Source organism: Geotrypetes seraphini, chromosome 2 (assembly GCF_902459505.1).
Source record: "Geotrypetes seraphini chromosome 2, aGeoSer1.1, whole genome shotgun sequence".
Lineage (NCBI taxonomy): Eukaryota > Metazoa > Chordata > Amphibia > Gymnophiona > Dermophiidae > Geotrypetes > Geotrypetes seraphini.
In genome coordinates this window covers 515,218,940-515,243,770 of record NC_047085.1, presented here as the reverse complement: position 1 = coordinate 515,243,770, position 24,831 = coordinate 515,218,940, and the positions used below count along the sequence as shown (strand labels likewise).

The 24,831-nt window shown below is 47.3% G+C and overlaps 1 protein-coding gene and 1 pseudogene across 1 annotated transcript in view; both read left to right on the top strand.

The window, feature by feature from the left end:
* LOC117355241 overlaps positions 1-24,831 on the top strand; it is a 239,152-nt pseudogene that overhangs the window by 404 nt on the left and 213,917 nt on the right.
* Positions 600-24,831, top strand: part of LOC117355247 (zinc finger protein 595-like) — a 113,737-nt gene continuing 89,505 nt past the window's right edge. Inside the window, exons 1-2 of the mRNA XM_033933537.1 lie at positions 600-652; positions 3,435-3,545. Of these exons, the coding sequence (XP_033789428.1) occupies positions 619-652; positions 3,435-3,545 (145 nt within the window). The 5' untranslated portion in view covers positions 600-618. The remainder of the gene's footprint in view (positions 653-3,434; positions 3,546-24,831) is intronic.

Below are 24,831 nucleotides of genomic sequence, written 5' to 3'. Positions count from 1 at the left end.
ATCTAATATGGGACTAAAGTAAAGGAAAATGGGGAGGAAATACAATTAATATAGGAGAGAAGAAAGGCTGCATTTTGTTTCTTTTGAAAGGATGACTGGTGGGAACTAGAGGAAGATTTAAATGTTAAATGCATCTTTAAATAAATGGCTCTTAAGAAAGCCTTTGAAGCGGTCTAGATTATTTTCTTCTCTCACTGAAGCTGGAAGGATATTCCAAAGCTCAGGGGCAACTGCTGAAAAGAGATTTTGTCGCAGAGAGGGGGAATGGTAAGTAATCTGCGATCTGAAGATCTAAGGACACAGGATATTTTTCAATGAATTGAGCAGATTTAGTTGCATCTTTTTTAAAGTTAGTCATGAAATTTTATATGAAATCCTATGTTATTACATTTTACTTGATAAGTTCCACGTTTAGGTCACTTGGCAACACATCCATGCTCCATATGTACGCCTCCCCCAACTTATGTGTATCATTTATACAATAATGGCAGAAGGCGCTGAGGGTGTTCCTGGTTTGTGTTTCAGATGCAGGTGAAGTTTGAGGACGTGGCTGTCTCTTTCTCCCAGGAGGAGTGGGAATATTTAGATGAAGGTCAGAAGGAGCTTTACAGGGAGGTGATGAAGGAGAATTATGAGACTCTGATCTCCCTAGGTAAGGACTAAAATAATCAACTAATAGGAGACATCTTTCTCTACTTCTTTTGCTCCAGAAACCTCCAAGTGTGATCAGGATCTCTCTGTACTAACCTCTATCTTAAGCTGACAACACGAGGGCTCATAAGATTATCTTATGTGTCCTACAAGGAGTGTCCTTTTAAAATCAGAGACAGATTATTCTCTGTTTCTTGAAGAAGAGCTAAAATGCAGGTTCAGAGAAGAGGTCTGCATGGGAAGGGGGATTGTGGGAATCCCGTGAGTCTCGTGGGGGCCCGCGGGAATCCCCCCGTAACCCACGGGACTCCCACGGGGATGGAAGGCTTTGGAAGCAGGGTTCATCCGTATAATATAAGGGACACGTCAGCCTTAGTAAAAGAGGGGGTTTATATGTTAATTACCTGAACAGAAAACACAAAAAGGGTTCCACCAAAGAGATTCCACAAGGAAAACAACAGTGCAAACACAAAAGAAACTGTGGAGAGGATCCTGACAGGGACGGAGAGGATCCTGGCGGCGATGAGTGGATTTCTGTCCCCGCGCAACTCTCTAGTTCAGAGTAGCCCAAATGGTCAGAACCTGGCTGCAGAAGATTACATTGTACCTGGAAGCAGTCTTTGGGACCAGCGAAAATTAAGGTACTGTGGTCATCGATCTATAACATTGTCTGACACTGAACTGCTCCCAGAGCTGCAGAATTGTCTCCAGGATCACCATGTGATAAGAGGAATACACGAAATCCTCACCAACTTCTCTTTCTATGTATTAGAGCAGGGTCTCTCAAATTGTGTGTCACGAGAGATTCCACAATTGTACTTTATTTTTAAAAATTCCCTTCTTAAATATACACTAGAATAAATGACATGTACATCGTACATCGCGTACAGAAGAGTGTGTTAGTGTCTGTGTGCATAAGGATACAACTGCCCAGACAAGCATCATTTTTTGACGTGATAACTTGAGCAACAAAGCAATCGAAGTTTTACCATTTGGATCTTCTTACCTCTGTGAACTTAGATTTTCACCTTACAGAAATCGAAAAAAAGAGAACGACTGCAGATGGTGGATGATGAAATGCGAGTTTGCTTGTCGACTATCGAGCCGTGTTTTGAGTCAAAACCAAGCAGTAAACACATTCATCGCATTGATTAGCAATTCTATGTATTTTAGTTTCACTATTGTTACAATTATCCATGCATAGCTTAAAGAACTTTAAATCAATAACTCAAATTTAATTTTTGGTTGATTTTGCAATTTTATAATTTTAATTTTAATGTGCTGTGAAAAACATTTGCTTCATTTAGTGTGCCGGAACTAAAAGAAAGTTTGAGACACTGTATTAGAAGGAAGAACTTCAGGTCAGGCCCTGAAAAATTGTGTCCCCTGCCCTCCCCAGGGTCAGTCTTGGTTGCTCCTCTTCCGCACATCTTTTGTATGCTGATAATTTGGCTCCTGCATAAAAGCAGCTCTTTGGAGAATTTACAATATTCTGTAGAGAGAAACATTGAGATAATTTTGGTCACCTGTGATAGGACCAAAAGATAATATGGACCTAGAGAGCGGCACAATAACGATAGCATGGCCTGCCCTGAACAGCCAAAATGATGAACTCGTCCAGTATTGAATATCTGACTCCTACAGGAAAGAACTTCAAACAGATTACTAGGTTTATAGAAACATAGAAATGGTAGATAAAGGCCAAATGGCCCATCCAGTCTGCGTATTCACAGCATCCTCTATCTCCTCCTCTCTCTGATAAATCCCACATGCCTCTCCCACGCCTTTTTTTTGTCTGTTTGATTTTGTCTGTTTTCATGTGAACCACCAAGAACTTTGGATAGCGTGGTATAGAAATATAGAAATAAATGAATATTTGACTCTTATCCTGGAATTGTCTGGTGTTGTATCTTGCCGACAAGTTCCTCATAGTGTCATACAAGAACAGAAGAAAATCTCATGCCCTCTTTATATTTCCGGTTGTGAAAGTCAGAAATATCACGAGCACACTCTTTCATATAAAGCAGCCTATTACGATAAAGATTTCCATCCACTGCTACTTCAATCCAGCTCTTATGAACATTTTAGAAAACAACTGAAAACCTTTCCTCTTTCAAAATTTCTGACTAATTAGTCTCTTTGCATTCTTCACATTAGAACATGTATGTTTTTTAACATAATTTTTTGTTAACCGCATCGAACTCATGGTTATGCGGTCTAAAAATCCCCCGTTCTGTTGAACCCGGCCATTCCTCTTTCCTTTTGTGAGGAGTAGTGGATTTGGCCTAAGACTCTCTGAGGAAAGGACCACCTTGAGCACAGCTGAGGTTCAGGAGATTTAACGAAGGCAAACAGATAACTTGGCTACAAAGCATATTTCTTAGAAAGAGAATAAATTTCTACCACTATGTCACTCAGACTGGAATTGGCATTAAGCAAACCCCAGAGCCAAGAATAAATATAAGGGAATCACAGCTCTTTTGGAGGTGAGTAGGCAGGAGCTAGTCATGTCTCACTTAGGCTCTCTGCCTGCTTTTATATTTTTAAACATTTGTAGAGCAGGTTTTTAACTGGCATCTAAAAATCACATACAAAGGGGCTATTTTAAGCTCTAATGGTTTGTCAAGCTGTATCTGCTGTACACTACCTTGGGTGAATCTCTTCATAAAGACGGTTATTACATCCCAATAAATAAATAAAATTCATCATAGCTGATCCTTTGAACCTGCTGCATATTTTTCTTTGAAGTATAACTGAATTTTCATGTTTATTCCTGGAAACAGGCTCTGTAAGGATAAGTCCTGATCTGTTATCGTGGATTAAACAAGAGGAAGAGACACATATCCAGGATCCCCAGGAGTCAGGAGAGAGAGAAGTTAGACATTCAGACACGGGTGAGTAACAAATACTCTACAGATGATGTGGAGTATAGTAATAATAACGCTATACAGAATAAGTGGAGATATTACGGAGTACTGGTGAGCAATAACTACAGTATATGGAGGTCTTAGAGTACAGCTGAGTAATAATAACTATAGAGGGTAAAACAAATGACTTATCTGTACGGAGAGCAGTATATAAGTCCTCACAAGTGGATGATGTCATCTGATTGGAAAAAATTTAAAAAGCCACAGAAGTTTGTAGATCTTTCATGAGCTGCAGACCTTGAATCTCTAATTCCTTAGCAACAGCAGCAGATGAATCCAGAGACTAGTGGGATAGCACACATTTACCATCAGGTGGAGATAGAGAGACTGATTAATAGGTGTCCCTCTTGGATGTAACTCCTCCTGTTCTTCAGTATTCTATATCTCCAGCAGGCGGATGGTTGCTGTTCCACTGGCTCCTGGATTTTTTGCTGTGTTTGCCCTGTGATTCTCCTGTTTGGAACTGCTCTTCAGTGAGATAGGGGTGTCTGGCTGAGCGGTGATGACTTTGTGGGTTACACCTGGGCCCCCCCCAGGTCCCTTCCCCACCCTCCCCTCAGAGGACATGAAGTGTGCCTGGATCTCTGGTTGCTTTTCTTTTTCCCCATACAAAAACCTCCCCCAGAGAATAGCGTGTGAGTAGCAGCAGTGGCATACCAAGGGGGGGGGGGCAGTCCGCCTCGGGTGCACGCTCCAAGGGGGTGCACAGCCGACCGGTTCCGGAAGCTCCCACGCTGCTGAAAACGGCACCTCAGCGCGGCTGCCGTATTTATTGCAGAGTAGAGTCGGCAGCCGCGCTGAAGTGCACGAAGGTCCCGCGATGACTACTTCTGCTGCCGCTGCTCTGGAAGAGGTAAGTGATGTCAGAGGGGGGTAGACCGGAATCCGCAGTCATCGTGGGACCTTGACGCAACTCCCTGCGTCTCTCGGCACAGCCCCCCTCCAACGTCACTTACCTCTTCTGGAGCAGAGGCAACAGAAGTAGTCATCACGGGACCTTGCTGATTTCGATGGAGAGAGAAAGAAGCATAGCAGGGTGGTGGAAGGAGAAAAAGGGGTCAGGGTGGGCAAACAGCAGTTGGTGTGCAGTTTGCTTCAGGTGCTTCTGGATCTTGGAGTGGTGGTTCCAGTTCCTCTGGAGCAGCGGGTCCAGGGGTGGTATTCCATTTACTTCATGGTGCCCAAGAAGGGAGGTTCAGCCAGACCAGTTCTGGATCTCAAGAGAGTCAATCAATTTCTCAATGTAGACTCTTTCCTGGTTCACATCGACATCTGGCAGGATGGAGTTTCGTGGCAGCTACGGCGGCAGCTCTTTTGGGATCTTCGGCATGGTCCTTCAATATTGTGCCTGCTGCTCTTTGTTGCCCTTGCCGCTGCCTGAGGAGAAACTAATTGGAAGTGAGAACAAGGGGAAGGACTACAATCTAAACTGTCGAGTCTGCTTCTTCAATGTCGTGTCTGAACACCTCATATGGGAGCAATTTATTAAAGGTATTTACAGGTCACTAACTAGTGAAAATACTGTTGATAGCTCAAGAAACTCCAATTGAGATCAAACTGGTGAGTTCCCTGGATATGTGTCACGCTGAACCCAAGTTTCTTTTTTTTTTGTTTTTTTTTTTTTTGTTTGAAATACTTTTTATTGAACAGAAAAGCACAGCACAGCCATACAAAAACATTGCAGTACAGGCAGGACCGGATGCTGGTAGAACATCTAACAGAACTAAACAAACAAGGGGGAGTTGTGGTCAGCACCACCGGACATCCGACAAGGCTCAGCAAGTCAGAGTCCACCCCATCACGGCCCGCAGAACCGAAGAGCTCATAATACAGAAAGGCCGAGCGGTGCAAATCAACGTTTTCCAATAACAGTGGAATCCCCAAAAAGAACCCTCGAACCACCCCCCCTCTATCAGTCTCCAGTCGCACTCCATTCAGCCCCTCAGACACTCCTGCACACCATCAACCATCCAAATAAACATGAAAGCAGAAAACAGAAGAACCCTCCCCCCCATCCCCCCCGTTCAGTGAGAGAGTGAGTGTGAATAAGACACAAATTCGTTCATAAAGAGCCAAGTTCCATCACAGTAGCATCCCATAAAGAGCGGTACAGTTGCTTAGGTGCCGAAAGCGGCTCCGGATGGACACGGATCTCCCAGCGGGCCACCTCCAGCAAGGAGCGCTTCCATACCAGCACCTCGGGTGCATTATCATCCATCCAGAGCCGGAGCACACCACGTTTGGCCACCAACAAAGCGGTGTAGAGGAATCGCCAGTGCTCCAAACTGAGGCCCTGTTCTAACACCGCCCCCTCACTCCCCAGAAGAATGAGCGAATAGGACCACTGTAGAGGCAACTGCACAACCCGGGCCAGAAAATCCAGTACCCCATTCCAATACGTTTCCAGCTGGGGGCATTCTAATATCATGTGGACCAGGGTGCCACGCAGGCGCCTACATTTAACACATATGTCAGTATCCCACAAGCCCGCCCTCCTACCCCGCACCCTAGTGAAGTATGTGCGATGTAAGATCTTAAACTGTATCTCCTGTAGGGAAACATTGCGCGCCCCACGAGAGACATTAGCGAAGCATGCCACCAACGTCTCAACCCCGACCTGCTCCCCGAGTTCATCCGTCCACTGAGAAGCGAGACCGAGAAGTCGGGGGTCCGGCCGTTCCTCTCGTGCCAATCTATACCAAGCAGAGAGGGAATTCATTAAGGCTGGGAAAGAGAGAAAGACGCGGTCAACCTTCAAGAGGTCGCCACCAGCGGGGGCAACTCTACGGCAGGACTCATAATAATGGCGTAATTGCAAATACGCAAAAAACGGCATTTCAGGGAGAGACCAGTGACGGCGGAGGTCAACAAGAGAGGGGAACGCCCCCTCCTCAGAGGTCAACGCTGTAATATGTCCCAGGCAAAAGCTGGAACCAAATCTAGCCTCCAGTCCACGGGCTGCACCCACCCCCGGAGGGAACTCAGGGCTCCCCCGCACAGAGCGAAAAGCCCAATTGTCCCGCGATCCTCCCCCTATCCGACGCCGCCACCAGAGCAGCGCACGGCGCATCGGGTCCAGCCATATAGAGTTACAACCCAACCTAGGGCGACGCCACCCACGGATATCAAGACAAGCCAGCGCACGGTGTGGGGTCACCCAGGAATCGAACAATCCCGGAGGAGCAAATCGTGAACCCATCGAGTGTAGGTCATGCACCCATCGCAGCAGGGCCGCGACATTGTATAGCCGAAGATCTGGGAGCGCTAACCCCCCCCGAGCTCTGCTCTGCGTAAGTCTCCAAAACCCCACGCGGGCCCTCCGATTCCGCCAGATAAAAGAGCCAACAAAGGACCTGTAGGCTCCCTCCTCCGACGCTCGCAACCACAGGGGAATCATCTGTAAGGGATAAAGAATCTTGGGCAACAAAACCATCTTCACCAAGGCAATACGACCGAAGAGCGACAAAGGAAGGTCACCCCATCTGCGGCAAGCATCCCGAAGCTGGGCAAGACGTTCTACAATATTACGACGATATACCGTGGCCCAATCCGCGCTCAGAAAAATTCCCAGATATTTGAGTTCACCCGTCGCCCAGCGGAAAGGGAAAGAAGGCAAGGTTCTCGATATACAGGGCGCAGTGACCGGGATTGCCTCCGACTTGCTGAAATTAATACACAGGCCGGAAAAAGCCCCGAAGGAATCGATGAAGGAAGTGATGCGGGGGATAGAATCCCGGGCATTACTGACAAAAAGTAGCATGTCGTCCGCAAACATAGTAATCTTGCAGACCTCCGCCCCCACCCGGATGCCCTCCACGCCCGGGGCATCACGTATCTTAGCCGCCAGCGGTTCAAGCGAAAGTATAAACAGCAGCGGCGATAAGGGGCAGCCTTGCCGGGTGCCCCTCCTCAGCGGGAAGGAGACCGTACGCTGGCGATTGATGAGAAGCTGGGCGGTAGGAGCCGTATACAGACGAATCACCCAGTCAAGGAAAGAGCCTATAATGCCAAAACGACGTAGGACCCAGAATAGATAGGGCCAAACTACCTTATCGAAGGCTTTTTCAGCGTCCAAGCTAGCCAACAGATCGTCCCCCGATCGACCTCTGCCCTCCCTCAGCGCCACCAGTGCCTTAATTATGTTAGCCGAAGAGAAGCGACCCGGCACAAAGCCTACCTGATTTGGATGAACAAGCAAGGGAACAACCTGTGCTAGGCGCCTAGCCAGGATAGCCGTGAGGAGTTTCATATCCTGATTTAGTAGGGAAATGGGTCTATACGAGCCCACCAAGGCGGGATCCTTGCCCGGCTTAGGGAGCACCACAACATGGGCATGATTTTGCTCTGGGAGAAGTCTATCCGAGTCCTGCATATCTCCAAACATAGCGCACAATGCTGGGCCCACGTGATGTTGGAGGATCTTATAAAACTCGGGACCCATACCATCCGGTCCCGCAGCCTTAGCAAGCTTCAGACGACCAACAGCCGCGGAGATCTCTTGACAAGTGATAGGGGCATTAAGTAAGGTTCGATGTGCTTCCGAGGCGATCGGGAGATTCAAGTCGCGAAAGAAATTATCACGTTGCTCCGTGTCGTACCCGCCCTCATTATAAAGATCACTATAGAATCGCACGAATTGGTTCTGAATAGCCGCCTCCGTCCGGTGCGACACATTCGAGGAGTCCCGAATAGTGGAGATGCGGGTGGTGCGCCGGTGCGGACGAACCAGATTGGCCAGAAGCCTCCCCGCCCGATTACCCCACCTGTAAAGTTGAAACTTGTACACGTCAAGATGAGTTAAGGCCCGAGCAGAGAGGATAGCGTCAATTTGTTTGCGTAGCCCAAGATAGGATTGACGAGCTTCCTCTGAGCTGTGCCTCAAGTGATATAACCGGCATTCCCTCATCTGTTTTGCCAATGACGTGAGTTCCGCATCCCGGAGCCTGCGCTTGCGAATGGAATAGGCTATTATGCATCCGCGAAGATAAGCCTTTGCCGCTTCCCAGAATACAGTATCTGAGACCCCAGACCCTTCATTCGTCAGCTTGTACTTAGACCATTCCTCGACAAGGTAGGTATGAAATTCCCCGTCAAGATACAGAGATGGATTGAGGCGCCAAATACGGTCACCCTGAGATCCACTCCCCCACTTAAGAGTCATAGTTACAGCAGCGTGGTCACTAAAAGGGACATCAAGTATGCGGGTGCGCGTCACCCTCCCGATAGAACGAGAGGGGAGCAAGAAATAGTCCAGTCGAGAATGGCAGTGGTGAACCCCTGAGAAGAAGGTAAAATCCACCTCTCCAGGGTGATACACCCTCCACACATCCTGGAGATCCAACTCTCCCATTAGGAGGTTCACCCCCCGCCGCTCATTGTCCGCCGTCACTGGTCTCGGGGGCTTACAGTCAATGGAAGGGTCGCTAGTTACATTGAAGTCCCCTCCCACCAGGAGTTCGTAGTTCGGCAATGCTATCAAAGAGGCCCCCAGAGAGGAAAAGAAAGAGGGAGTGTATACATTAGGCGCGTAAACATTGCAAAGCACCACAGGTTTATCATTCAACTTCCCCACCCAGATGACGAAACGGCCCTGTGGGTCTCTAATGACTCTATGTGTTACCGTCGACAATGCTTTATGTAAGAGTATAGCCACCCCCCGTTGTCGAGAGGAGTAGGATGACGCCACTACTTCTCCCACCCAATCTCGCTGCAGTTTCTGATGTTCGCATGCCGTGAGGTGAGTCTCCTGTAGAAAAGCTACCATGACCTTTTCCTTCTTCAAAAAAGACAGAACTTTCGTGCGCTTTACTGGCGAGTTGATGCCCGCCACATTCAGTGTAAGACACATCAAGTCAGCCATAGCCATGAGAAGAACTGAGCATCAGCACAACGTCCCAACTGTTCCACCCAAGATCCCCTAGGGTCTCCCAGCTAAACCCCCGAGGACAGACAATGAAACCCCACGCTCCCCACTGAACTAGGGATACACCCCCCCCCACCCCTACCCCTCCTCCCCTCCCTCTACGCAAAGCACTCAACCATACACACCCAATCACACCCCACACAAACATAGAACAACCTACCACACCAACTAGTCCCCACTCTTCCTCCCGCTTACGACCCCCCCTCGTACCCACCCAGCATCCCAACCGTTTCCATTCCCCCACTAAAAACATATACCTGAAGGCCCCCCCCAACCCCCTCACACAATGAGACCCATACAACTGCAAAAATCAACCCCACCCCTAATGGCAAGACCTCCCCTCGTGAACAAATCCAAAGACAGCAATGAAGTCAAAAACAGAGCAAACAGCAGAGAACAGAGAATAGAGAATGAAGGGTATAGATCGGAGCATCAAATACCCAAAGTCCAGAGTCCAGAATCCCTGCATGCATATGCCGAATCATCGGTCCAGTCCAAGGATCTGACCAAGCATAACAGAAGCAAATGCCTGAACCGAGAAAGCTGCCAAAGCAGCGCGGTGATAATATCCCTCAATAGCGTCCATCCATCAGGGCCTCCCAGGACCAAGCAGAAAAGAATAAGAGTCCACGAAAGGCCCCAGTGGTTCCCCCCAGAAGGGGACACAAAGCTCGAGCTCAGTAGTAGCCGACCCCTGTTGCAGGTATCAGCGGCCATAAACACAAAGTCAAGAGAGAGTTATATAACAACTAAGCAAATGAGGTAAGCTGATGTACTGAGTTAAGGGTTCGGAGGTGTAGATGCCAGGGATCTGATAAAGGTCTGCAGTGCCTCCGCATCCTCGTAGGTCTTCGGTCCCCCGGCCTCAAAGACCCGGACCCGTGCAGGGTATTGCACCATGAAGCGGAGGCCTCTGTTGCGGAGCTCAGTGCAGTGAGGTGCCAAGGCGCGCCGGCGGGCAGCCACCTCGGCAGAGTAGTCGTTAAACAGCAGAATTTTAGCACCGTCCCGTTCCAACGTGCCCTTTTTTCGATAGAACGCCATGACTTGTGCCTTGTCCGCAAAATTCAGATATCTGGCAATGACAGGTCGCGGTCTACCTTCTCCCTCGCGACGCTGGCCCAGGCGATGCACCCTTTCCACCAAGGCACGTGATCCTGCTGGGGTGAAGCCCACTGCCTCAGGTAGCCACCTCTCCACCAGATCGCGCAGTTCGGCGTCGCGGATATTTTCCGCCAGGCCCACCAGTCGGATATTATTACGACGTCCGCGGTTTTCTTGGTCTTCCAGGCGCTCGTGTAGGGTAGCGCACGTAGCCTGCAGGTCCCGAACCTGCGCCTCCAGCACTCCGGAGCGGTCTTCCTGGGCGGTGATGCGAGACTCCGCCTGCTGAAGGCGCTGGCCATGCCGCTCCAGGCAGTCCCGCACGTCCTCCACAGTTGCCTGTAGCTTGGTGAGTCTCCCATCAATTGCTGCCGATATAGTTCGGGTCAGCTCCTGTACCGCATCGTCCTGAAGCAGCACTTTCGGCGGGGTCGCAGTTCCGGCCGCCATCTTGGATGCGCCGTGCTCACGCTGGACTCGTGCCGGCTGCGGGGTCCTAACTGGCATAACTTGCCTGGTAACCCGCGCAAAAAACCGCCGAAGCAGCCGTCAGCCTCCCACTGCTTTCCGCTTGATATCGCGCCGAAGAAGGTGAGGGGAGCAGAGCTAAAAAGCTTTAAAAAGCGGAGATTGGAGCGTGAGAGGGTCGGAGCACGAGCCAGGAGCCGCCGCTCAGCTCAGCGTCATCACGTGACCAACCCAAGTTTCTAAATAACTTTTTCTGTATCTGAGGTTATATCTTGTGGGGAAGAGCAATTCCTGAATGTCACAGCCTAAGAATAGGGTTTCTAGCTTAACCCTTGATTCTAGGGTGCCTCGAACTATTCCCCATTCTCCCAGACCCCGATACATCTAACCCAAACCTAGGATCCATAACAGACCTTAGCTGGAAACAATTCTCAACAATAGACTGGCAAACCTTTAACACCTACTACAATAAATACACCCACTCCTTCTGCAAATTGGACACATGCCCACCATATATCATGAAAACTGCCCCATGCCACTTCAAAGCAAACATGATGACATGGGTCAACCACCTACTATCTACAGGAAACTTCCCACCAGAGCAAGGACATATTCTGATAACCCCAATTATAAAAAACGCAAAAGAATCCCCAAATTCCCCATCTAATTACAGACCGATCGCAAACATCCCCCTTTTCACCAAAATAGCAGAAGGGGTGGTAAAGACTGAACTCTCCACTTACCTAGAAAAATTCAACATCCTCAGCGACAATCAATCAGGCTTTCGCACGGACCACAGCACCGAAACCATAATTGCCTCCCTCCTCGACTATCTTCACACGCTCTTCAGTCTAGGATCTAGTGCCTTGATCATACAGCTAGACCTAAGCAGTGCCTTTGACCTGGTCGACCACACCATACTCCTCGAATGCCTGGCACACATTGGCATATCCGATCAGGTCCTCAACTGGTTCCAGGGGTTCCTAAAAAATAGATCCTACAAGGTACTCAAGGACAACAATATCTCACATAGCTGGGACAACACATGTGGCGTCCCGCAGGGCTCCCCCCTCTCCCCCACTCTATTCAACATCTACCTGGCCTCCCTAGGCAACCTCCTTCACACCCTCAAACTCAAATTTTTCATATATGCAGACGACATCACAATAGCCATCCCCCTTACCAATTTCACACCAGAACTACTTGACTACATTACTAACATTTTCAACCAGATTGAACGTTGGATGTTATCGTTCAGGCTGAAACTAAACCCGGACAAAACAAAATTTTTTCTCAGCATTCTGGACTACTGCAACATTATCTATCTGAGCGCCACAAAGAAAACCACCAGGAGACTAAAAACGATCCAAAACACCGCCATTCGCCTCATCTATGGCCTGAAGAAATGGGAACACATATCCCCATACTACAACCAACTTCACTGGCTGCAATTCGAATCCAGAGTTCTTTTCAAATTCGCATGCATATGCTACAAATCGATAGATGGTCTTTCGCCAAGATACATCACTCCCCACTTAAATCTACACTGCACCAACATGAAATCCCGCAGAATTCAGCTGTTCGCATACCCTTCGCCAAAGCTTTGCCAATTCAAAACATTCCTTGATAAAACCCTCGCCTTCCAAGCAGCCAAGATGAACCCATGGCTAGCTCAAATGATACTCGAGGCCACCACCTACCTTGACTTCAGAAAATCACTCAAAACCCACCTTTTCAGCAAACAAAACCCTTAACTGACCCTTCAGATAATCTCAAGGCCCCCTACCCGATTCTTCTCCTTCACGATAGCTCCTATCTCCCCCTGCTTCTCCTTCCCACTTCCTTCAAGTCTGACCAAATCTGTTGTAAATCCGATTAATTTGTTGTAATTCTGCCCTCTTCATCTACGAAGTTGGCTAAACTTGTTGTAAATTTCCCTTCTCATCTGCCAAGTTTTGGCTACAGTTGTTGTAAATCCTATAAATTTGTTGTAAATCTACAAGTCTATGCGGATCCTAATCTAATTTAATGTAAACCGCCTAGAACTCGCTGGGTATGGCGGTATATAAGAATAAAATTATTATTATTATTATCAAAACGGTCAGTAAGAAAGGATATAATGGCTTACAATATCATTGGGCACCTGAAGTTGTTTCATCAACAGATTGGGATACTAATATATAAGACCACTAATATACATGTTGAATAGGTACATTGTGTTACCTTTATAGATTTGATTTTGTGGCATGCTGTTCTATCTTTGCGTACATTTTATTTTCAGTGGTAGATCTGATATGATAGATTTGTTTAATAGAATTCTCCTGATTTTAACAATAAGAAATCTATTAATAAAATTAATGAATTGTTTTAGATGATTTCTTATAATACTTTAGTACATGTATAAATATATTTATATCTATGATGTTTCCTTAAATGAATAGAAAATTGAAATGTATAAAAGATTGAGTTATATGAAATATATAATAAATGGAATGAAGATAGAATGACATATAATGCATTTAAGTTTATTCTATAAGATACTTTATTATATAATTGTTTCTTAAAATGAATACATAAAATGTAGTGGAGGAATGGATAAAATTAAAATTTCTCTAATAGGTTTAATATATTGAATGAAGGTTTGAATTTATATTTTAATGAAATTACTAGTTTTAAGAGATTTGATGTATTGTAATATTGCAATGCATTTATGATTTCCAATTAATTTAATATTTTTAAAAGGTGGGGTAAAGGAAATTCTAGCGTATTTAAATATTTAGACTGATATTGTAAACATAAAGTAATTTATAATATACATTTCTTTAACAAAATGAATTTATGTAAATTTTATGTAATAGATTTGGGATATAATTAAAAGAATAATTAAAGGGGGGTTTTAATATATAGCTTGATTGATATATATGTGTATGTGTATAGTGAAATGAAATTGTGAAATAGGATGTTTGGGGGACGGGTAGGTGGCTGGTCTGACCTTATGTCTTCAAGTTATCGCAATATAAGGGGGGGAGGGATATGGGAGGGAGAAGGGAAGGGTTATTGTAATCTTATATATACAAAATTTATAGATTTAAGGGAAAGAAGCAATGTTATATATTGTAAATTAAGGGAAAAGTGTTTTAAGCAAGAAGTTTATAAAAAGATGATGTATTTGTTGAAGTTCAGTGGTCATAGGAATAACTATCTTAATGGAACTTAAATTATTTTCATTAAACATTAATGGCCTCAACCATCCAATAAAAAGAAAGAAAACTCTTATTTTTAAAACAGCAGACTATAGATATACAGTGGTACCTACTATCAAAGACTCCATTGGCTGCCCCTAGAGGCGCGAATCCTGTTTAAGTTCGCTTGTCTATGTTATAAATCAATATTTGGTCTGGCTCCCACTTACCTGGTTTCCCACTTCAATCTGGCAAATTATCTTAGGCCCACATGAAGAATTCATCTGTTCACCTATCCGACAATGAAAGCCTGCCACTACAAAAGATTTTTGGACAGAACTCTTGCCTTCCAGGCAGGCAAATGGAACGACTGGCTTAGTAACGTTTTCGCGCACTCTTCATCCTACTTCAATTTTAGAAAACTATTAAAAACAAGTCTGTTCAATCTATTTGTTAACTAAGAATCTACTCACCACTTCTTATTCAATCCTGTAACCCTATGAACCTTTTAGCTTTCATATTCTTTATTATGTAAGATTGTATGGCTGACTTTGATTGTAACCTCTTCGCTGATTGTCCAGCGCCTCTTGCTGTAAACCTCGAACTTATATGGCTTTGGCGGTATATAAGAATAAAATTATTATTATTATTATTATCTTGGATTACGAGCATAATCCGTTCCAGGAGCATGCTCGTAATCCAAAATGCTCGTTTATCAAAACAAAGTTCCCCATAGACAACAGTGGAAACAGCAACGATAGGTTCCAGAACCCGGGGTCTGTACCTGTCAGAGCCGGGTGCTGCAGCGCCATCTCCTCCATCTGCCTCCTCCGTCCATCATCGGAAGAAGAACCCGACAGTGCCGCTTCGGGGGGAAAGCCAGCCGCCGGATAACCCCACAGTGCCACTTCGGGGGGGATGCCAGCTGCCGGAGCACCTCGCAGTGTCTTCAGAGGGATGCCTCCTCCATCCGCTGGCCAGCCCTCCACGTCGGATGCCCCTCGCATGCTGGAGAGACCCCACCTGAGTCCACGCAGCCGAGTGCCACCCCACCCGCATACCGCGCACGACACGCACAACGACAATGATTGACACTGTGTGCGTCACATGCAACACACAGGAAGGACAGCACCCGGCCTAGCAGGCCCAGACAGAGGTCCTCCAACCTGCGAAAGGCACCCGATGTAGAAGGCTGGCCAGAAGACGGAAGAGGAATCCCCTGTAAGTGCTCATTGATCAGGGCAGTGCTCGGTTTGCGAGTCAAAAGTTTGCTGAGTGTTTTGCTCATCTTGCAAAACATTCGCAAACCGGGTTACTCGCAAACCGAGGTACCACTGTATGCTATATCCAAGAGACTCCTTTATCAGCTATAGAGTCCAAAAAGCTAGAAGGAAGTTGGAAAAAACATTGCTTTTTTGCCCCAGCTGTTAAAAAAAGGCAGGTGTAGCAATATTAGTGAGTAATAAATGTAATGCTACCTTTAAATTGATTGCAGCTGATCCTGCAGGAAGATGGATACACGTAGACATGAGCATGGGAAATACTACCATCGCGCTATTCAATGTATATGCACCTAATTCGAACCAGATTCAATTTTTTAAATCTCTACGACAATTGATGTTACCACTGGCTGCTTCTAAATTAGTTGTGGTGGGTGATTTTAATGCTGTTATGGATCCTTTAATGGACAAAAAACCTAGCAGAATTATAAAATCATTAGGATTAGATAATTTGGTTCAAAATTATGATTTAAAAGATATATGGCGTATATTTCATTTTAATGATCGGGAATTTTCGTTTTGCTCCCATGTATACAAATCATTTTCAAGAATAGATTAAATATTTGTTTCAAATGTATTAGTTCAGCAAGTAACACAAGCCTCCATTGATCCACTCATTTTGTCTGATCATGATGGGGTGTGGATTAAAATTAAAATAATTGACCAAGATGAAAGTAGACCTGTATGGAGATTTGATAATACATTGCTAGCGGAACCAGGTTTTATTGAGGAAATACAGTTGAAAATGAATGATTATTTTCAAATTAATGAAATGGAAGATATTTCTATGGAAACGTGGGATGCTTTTAAGGCAACCATGAGAGGTCAAATTATTTCTTTTTCTGCATACATTAAAAAACAAATTAAAAAACAATTCTATAGTGTGGAACAAGATATAAAGTTATTAGAATCAAAATTAATTGACAAATGGGAATACTCTACAGTACAAGATCTCTTGAAAGCTAAAGGGAAATATAATGAGATTTCTTCCAAAATGATAAGGAAAGATTTATTTTCTCAACAGGCATCTATATAATAAAAGGCTAACTCGCGCATGCGCACTCCTATTTGCGTGCTTCCATGATCTGTAGTTCCGTGGCCGCATGAGTGCGCATGCGTGAGTCCCCAGCCTTCTTCCCAGCCTACCTTGGCCGTCAGCAGCGGCGGCTCATCTCCTGTGGGGACCTGATGTGTCCTGTGTCCGTCCGTGGCCGCGGCTTCAGGCGTATGCGCCAGTTAGGGAGCGGCGCTGGCGGCGGATGGCGGGAGGAGGGCTCATGGTCCTGCCGCCGCTGCCGCTCCTGTTCACAGCACGTCGCCGACTCCCCCCCCCTTCCCGCAACAACCGCTACCGCTCCTGTTCAAAGCGGCCTTCTGAGGTTCGCGGCCGGCTGTAACGAACCTCGCAGGCCGCTCTCCACATGGTAGCACGTTCCCTCTGACGCCCTTTGCGATTTTGATAATTAAAGTAAAAAAACAAAACTGCATGAGGCTGCCAGAAATCCCAGATTGATCTGAAGGATTCACCCTGGAACTGGATAACTTGATAGGTCTCATGCTGCTTCTTCACTAGGGTGGAGGGGGGAAGATGGAGGATGGACTTGGGGGAGAATATGGAGAGGGGAGATGGATTTGGGGGAGTTCATGGATAGATGAACTTGGGGGAGATCATGGAGACGAGAGATGGGGGGAGGGATGGAAGAAATAGTGGATCTAAAAACAAGAGAGGGAGAGAGATGGTGGACAATGGGATTTAGGGAGGGAAGGAACAGAAGGAGAGAAGTTGGACACAAGGGATGGAGTAGAGGGGGGTATAGATACTGGATAGGAGGGTAGTTGGGAAGAAAAATGGGAGATGGTGAACCCTGGGGTGGTGGGGAAGGAGCGATACAGGATGAAAGGGTAGTTAAGAAAAGGAGATGGTGAATCTGGGGATGGTGGGGTCTATCACTGCAGCTGCGGGTATGGAGACATAAAAGGAAAGATGCCAAACCTCTAGGGGAGGGAAGGAAAACAGAAGGGGAGGACAGAGATGGAAGATGGATGGTTAGCACGGAGAAAGAAGGAGACCCTGGCAAGCACGATATCAGAAGACAACTAGAGTGTGGGACCAACCTGATTTAAATAATAACCGCAGTGAGGCAATCACGGATCACGCGGTCCATCAGCCCCACCCACCCGATCGCAGTGTTCCGCCATTTCTCTCCCTCCACCTCACCTTAAATGCAGAGTTTGCCAGCTTTCTTTTTCACCCAGCCGCAGGCTTTCAAAAAGCCGCGCACGCGCAGCTTCTGGAATTGATCAATCCTCTCCTCTCCTGCAACTTCCTGTTTCCGGTTGCATCAGAGGAGAAGATTGAACAACAGAGCAGCCGCGCGTGCGGCTGGGCGAAAAAGAAAGCCGGCAAACTCGGCATCTAAGGTGAGGTGGAGGGAAATGACGGAACGCTGCATTCGGGCAGCGCTTCCAACTTCTGTATCCGGGTGCATTGTGCTGTTGTGGGGTGGAGGGATTGGGGGCCCCTGACACGTCTTAACGTGGCTCTCTTTCCATTCCATTCTATGGGACGGGACTTTTGTTGGTGTTTGGGATCTTGGTTTGGGTGGAAGGGGGGGGTTTGGGTGTGGGTGGGGTGGGTTTGCGGGGGTGGGGGGGGTCCTCCTTCTGTATGTTTGTTTTATATCTTTGATATGTTCCATTGTTAAACCTATTTATCAGTCGTTCTCATCACGTTGTCACTACTACTCTGGGGGGGGGGGGCTGGGCCCTTGGGGTAGTTTTCCTTTGCTTCTTCTTTCTCTTCTATTGCTTCTTTTCTGATTTTCTGCTGTGAGTACCCCTTTTAGAATTACATCTTGGAATGTTGGGGGGGGATCACGTCGCCTGTCAAGAGATCCAAAATAATTACTGCCCTACAACGCTGTCGGTCAGATATTGCATGTCTACAGGAAACTAGATTGACTGATGCAGAACATCTTAAGTTGCGCCATTCTTGGGTGGGGAAGGTGTATTTTGCCTCCTCTTCGGGCCGCCATGGGGGCATTGCTATGTTGGTCCGCAAGTCTTCGCCTATTGGTGTCCAAGTTCTTGATAAGGCGACTGACGGTCGATCCTTGCTCTTATGACTTACCTTGGGAGGTCGCTCCTATCTTTTTCTAGTGGTCTATGGCCCTAATTCTGGAGAATCGGCCTTCTTGCAACGGTTGCTTAAACTTTGTTCTCGTTTTCCTGATGATCCTCTACTTCTCCTGGGAGATTTTAACTTGGTTATGAATCCTGATCAGGATAAATCCGGATCTCCAGTCTCTTCTTTGGGTTCTAAGGGTCACCTTCTTTCAGACTTTTGTGAATCTCTTTTGGTTGTGGACCCTTGGCGCCTCCTGCACCCTGAAGTTCGTGACTATACTCATCTTTCTCGTGCCCATGGCACTTGGTCTTGCTTGGATTACATTTTTTTGTCTTCCTCTATGTTTTCTTCTGTTCAGTCGGCCGAGATTGGTCCTTTGTCTATTTCTGATCACGCCCCGATTTGGGTAGATGTTTTCTTGGATTCTACGTACCTCCGGGCGTTATCATGGCAGTTTCCCTTCTATCTTGCCCAGGATACGGAATTTCGTACCTTTCTGCAGGCCCAATGGGATGACTATTCCATGAATAATGCTTCCCACATGGATGATCCTATTTTGTTTTGGGAGGCTGGGAAGACGGTGATCCGAGGTCATATCATTTCATTTCTTTTTTTTTTTATATTAAGAATTTTTTTTATTGATTCAGAAATACAATGCTAAATCCAACTCTTAGCAAATACTTCCCAAAAAATATGAGAGAAATGCTAGAAGGTTTGAAGACACAAGATGCATGAAATCTGGAGCTAACAAAAAGAAGTCACTCCATTATGGTTGTATGTGTTGGAGCGAATTCACTGGTACCATTTCTGTGTGCTCGTAACAAGCGTATTAACCAAGGGATCGTTACTCTGGAACGGGCCTTGCGTTTGGCGAAGCGGTCCTTTTCTCTCCACCCTTCACAGGAGACTCGAGATTGTTATCTGTCTACTCAGGTGGCCCTGAACTCGCTTCTCCATTCTCGTTCCCAAAAATGCAAAGCCTTTTATCAGCATCGTTTTCTTCGTTATGGGAACAAACCCGGCCACCTTATGGCCCGTTTAGTTAAAGCTGCGACTGGTAGGAAGCCGATTTTGTCTCTACGGACCCGGAGTGGTGGGGTGGTGTACCAAACTTCTGAGATCTCCGGGGTCCTATTTGACTTTTTTCGTCGGTTATATAACGCTCCGGATGACGCTTTGTTGGAGATGTTGACGGACTATCTTCACTCTTCTGGGCTGCCTCGTTTGGCAGCGGATGTGATTTCTTCTCTTAATAGTCCGTTTCGGGCAGTTAAATTGGAGTCTGCCATTAAAGCGCTTCGCTCTGATCGGGCTCCGGGCCCGGATGGGTTCTCGGGTGACTTCTACCGGCTCCTTTCTCCTACTCTTTATGGACCTTTATTGGCGTATTTTAATGCAGCTACTGCCTGTGGTTCTTTTCCGCGCTTTGCGAACGAGGCCCTTATTACTTTGCTCTTGAAGCCTGGTAAGGCAGCTGATTTTCCGGGGTCTTATCGCCCTATTTCTTTGATAAATGTGGACCTCAAACTCTTCGCTCGCATGTTGGCTGATTTTCTTGCTCCTCATTTGCACAACTTATACATGAGGATCAGGTTGGTTTTGTTCGGGGCCGTCAGTCCGTCAGCAATGTCCGCAAGGTACTTCTTGCTCTTGCTCAGTGTCAATCTCGCCAAATTCCGACTCTTTTTGTTAGCCTGGATGCTTCTAAGGTGTTTGATAGCATTCACTGGTCTTTCTTGTTTCGTACCCTGGACTATGTGGGGCTGGGAGGTTTCTTTCTGGATGCCGTGCGTTCACTCTATTCCAATCCGCAGGCTTCTCTGCTTGTCAACGGGACCCGCTCAGACTCCTTCCCTATTCTTCGTGGTACCCGACAGGGATGCCCTCTTTCCCCCCTTCTGTTCCTTCTTTCTTTGGAACCCTTATTATGTACTCTGCGGGGGTTCGTGGAGGTCAGAGGTCTCTCGGTTGGCGACTTCGAGCTTAAGACTCTGGCGTATGCGGATGACATGTTTTTGATTCTTACCCGGCCTGAAGATTCTCTCCCGGCAACCCTGGACCTTATTTCTGAATTTGGTTTTTATTCGGGACTGTCTCTCAATTTAGATAAATCCTTGGCCTTACCTTTTCCACCAGATTTACGAACTTCGTGGAGGGGTGCTTTTCCTCTTCATTGGGCTGATTCCGCTTTGCGGTACATGGGGGTTACCATTCCGCTGGACTTATCTAGTCTGTACTGGCTAAATGTGGCTCCGTTGTTTCAGGCTCTGCAGAATAAGTTGCACCTTTGGGAACCTCTTCCTTTCTCGCTTCTGGGTAGAGTGCATCTGTATAACATGCTTCTAGTTCCCTGTTGGCTTTATGTTTTTCAGGTCCTTACCCTTTATTTGACGTTTCGTGACAAGCGCAGATTGGAGCGCCTGGTCCAGAAATTTCTTTGGGCTGGTAAGAGACCTCGTTTGTCTTATAAGCGGGCGGCGACTCCCTGGTACAGAGGTGGTTTGGGCTTATTGAATCTCCGCTATTTGACAGTTGGTTGTGGCATGCGTCATATTAATGATCTCTTTAGGGGTACCTCAGCGTTCACTAACACTTCTTTGGAACTTTCCTGTTTTAAGTCTACTCATTTTAGTGCCTATCTTCATTCTATCCCCTCTCTTGAACCTGAGTCTCTTTCTGTAAAAATACTACATCGACCCTTGCGGAAGGTTTGGCGTTGGGTCTGTAAATTTCACACTCTTTCTCCCTCTGTCTCTCCCTTTCTGCCTATTCGCTTTAATGGTTCTTTCTTGCCTGGGATTGATGGGCCGAGTTTTGCTCGGTGGGAAACAAAGGGCATTCACTATATCTTTCACTTGGTTAATGATGATGGCACCCCTAAATCCTTTGCTCAATTGCAAGCAGAATTTGCTCTCCCACCTACTGACTATTTTGCTTACATGCAAATTCATCATTACATTTCTTCCTTGCCCTCTAGCTCCTTGCAGGCCTCCTGTCATGAGTCGTTGTCCACGGACTTTACCATTGGTTCTCAACAACCGGTCCCCCTCAAGTTTCATCATCGCCACTTGAAAGATGAGTGCCCTTTGTTTGACCATTCTCGGCTGCGAGATGCTTGGTCTTGTGATCTTGCTGTTGATTTGCCTTCTGACATACTCCTTCAGGCTGTCCGCCGCCTGCCTGCTTTTCGTAAATATACTACCTTTTGGGAACAGCATTTTAAATTGATTTTTCGTTTATATATCTCTCCTAAAAGGGCTTATTTATCCCAATTCCGTCTAAACGCAGCCTGCCTTCGTTGCCAGGCTCCGGAAGCAAGCTTGGGACACATGTTTTGGACTTGTCCTAAGGTACAGCTTTTTTGGACTGCTATCTTTGCTTTTGTGGAGAATCTTTGGCATGTCACCATTCGCAGCTCACCTTTGCTCTTGTTTGGGACTGTTCCTCACTACTTTCCACGTTCAAAAGGAGTTGCAGCTTTCCTTAAGTGGTCTATCCAGATTGCTCTGAAATGCATCTTGCTGAAATGGCTTGAGGCCGAAGCTCCGGACTATTCCCTTTGGAGATGCCGCATGATTTCTCTTCTGATGTGGGAGCGAAGGGATGTGACTGATTTGTCTTCTCGCCAGGGCCGCCTTTTCCAGACCACTTGGGAACCTTTTTGGACTACTTTGACCCCTCTGGCTCGTAGCCGGATACTTAATTGATGATTCTTGTTTGTACTTATCCTTTTATTTAGCTTGGTGTTTTATTTTCTTTTCTCATTCTTTGCTACTATGTATTTGGAAGGAAGACCAGGGGTGGGAATGGGGGTGGGAGGGGGGTTGTTTTGGTTGGGGTTTGGGGGGGGTTTCTTTTGGGGACATTTCATACTCTATTGAGCTGGTTTTGTACTTTGTTGTGTTGCCCTGTTGCTTTCTTGATTGCTCAATAAAAATATATTTGACTACAAGCAGCAGTAGCAACGCTGACCATCCCAGCACGATCCAGGCAGTGGTGGAGTCAGGTCAGACCCTGAAATGATGCGGATGTACAGTGGCGACATTCAGTGCTGTTAACTGCATAGTTAACTGGGCAAGTAAGACCAGTCCTGTGTCCAGTTAGCTATTTGGGAACTGCACTCAATAACAGCTGTCACCGATGAACCAGATTTTTAATGCCGGTGCCCAGATATGGCCCCTTTATTGACTGTCTGGGACTAATGTAGTTCTAAGTTATCAGCTGTATAGAAAATGTTAATTGCCCCAGCTGGATATTGATCCGTAACAATTCAACAATAAACCCTTTCTTTGGCATTGTTGCTCTCGTTCAACATCAAGTTATGTAAAAAAAACCTTTTATCCCAGGACAAGCAGGCAGCTATTCTCACTAGTGGGTGATGTCATCCGACAGAGCCCCGATACGGACATCTCACAAGCATGTCTTGCTTGAAGAAACTCAGAAGTTTCGAGATGCCCGCACCGCGCATGCGCCAGTGCCTTCCCGCCCAATGGTCCGGGCGTGTCTCCTCAGTTCTTTTTCTTCCGCGGAGCTGAGAAGTTTACTTCAATTCTGCGCCCATTGAATCTGTTTTTTGCCTTCTATTTTGCCGCGGGTTGGGTTCTTTTGGCTCTCCCGTGCATTTATTTCTTTCTTTGATTTCTTTTTTTTAAAAAAAAAAAAAAAAAAAAATTTTTTCTTCCAACACCGGGTCGGCCGCGTGGCTGGGGCCCCACGCCTTCGACCTTGCAGCGGAGATTTTCCGGCCTATGTCCCAGCCGATCACCGGTTTTAAAAAGTGTAGCAAGTGCCAGCGCGCGATTTCGCTCACGGACCCGCATCAACGCTGCCTACAGTGTCTGGGTCCGGATCACTTTCCAAAATCGTGCCGGCCTTGCTCCACTCTGACGGCGTGTGCGTTTAAGCGCCGCTGTCTGCTGTGGGAGTCCATGTTCAAGATGGAAGCTTCGTTGGATCCTTCAGCTTCGACATCGACTGGTGCTTCGACTCCGTCGGCGAAGCCCTCTGCCTCCCTGGCTGCTTCGGGCCTTCTGAAGCCGGCATCGTTCGCGCCGGTTTCGACCTCGGCGCCGGTGCCTTCTTCCGTCTCCTCGGAACAGGTATCGACCCCTACAGTTCCACCGGTGGTGCTTAAAGTGCCGAAGGCTGGCAAGCAGAAGCACGCAGCACCGAAAGAGCGCGGAGACCGTGCGGAAGGGCCCCCTTTTGGTGCGGATCCCTCCATATCGGCTTCGTTGCGGTCCATTCTGGAGGCTCAGTTTGTGGAACTCATGACCACCATGGGACCCCGGCTGATTGCCTTGATCCAGGGTGACCTCCCAGTTCCGGTTCCGAGGGGCGGGCCGCCCCTCCTCCTCCTCCTCCGCCGCGCCGCACGACCTCGTTGCTCGGCGAGGAGGAGCGGCGGGCGGTGTCCGACTCAAGGCGGTCCTCGGTTAGTGCCATGCCTCCCTTGGAACCGATTCCCTCGAGAAAGGCCTCCCTTAGTGGTATGCCTCCCTTGGAGCCTACCCCCTCGAGGAAAGCTTCCCTCGGCGACTTGCCTCCCTTGGAACCTATTACCCCGCCCCATGACACAGTGTGGCGTCCACCTTCGAGACCTCCCAGTCCTGGGCATAGCAGGAAGCAGGACGAGTTCTTCCGAACCCCCTATCAAGCCTGGGCGGCTTCTGGGGAGGCACCGACTCTTCCGCCTCTCCGATCGACGGCCTCGAGTCCGATCTGCTCCTTGGAGCCTTCTGGGGACCAGTATTCTCACAGACGGGCTCGATCCCCTTCCAGGCATCGAGAGGGGCATCGATCCAGACACTCTTCGAGGCATTCCTCTCGGCACTCGACCGTCTTGCCTCAGAAGAAATTGCCTCGGATGGGGTATGCTGCTTCAGCTGGGTCTCCTCCTCCGGGCCCGGAGTTCGAGGACCCCGAGGTTTTTTACTCGCCCTGTTGCTCACAGGCCTCTGTGGAGCCCGAAGCCTCATCTTCTTCTAGTCCTTCTCGAAGACCGGCACTGGCGGACCAATTGTCTTTCTCCTCATTTCTCAGACAGATGGCAGATGACATGGACATTACCCTTGATGCTGGGTCTCGATACTCCAAGGGGTACCTCGATACCATGCACTTGCCTCGTCCTCCGGCCGAGTCCTTGCGCCTCCCTCTGCACAAGCTCCTC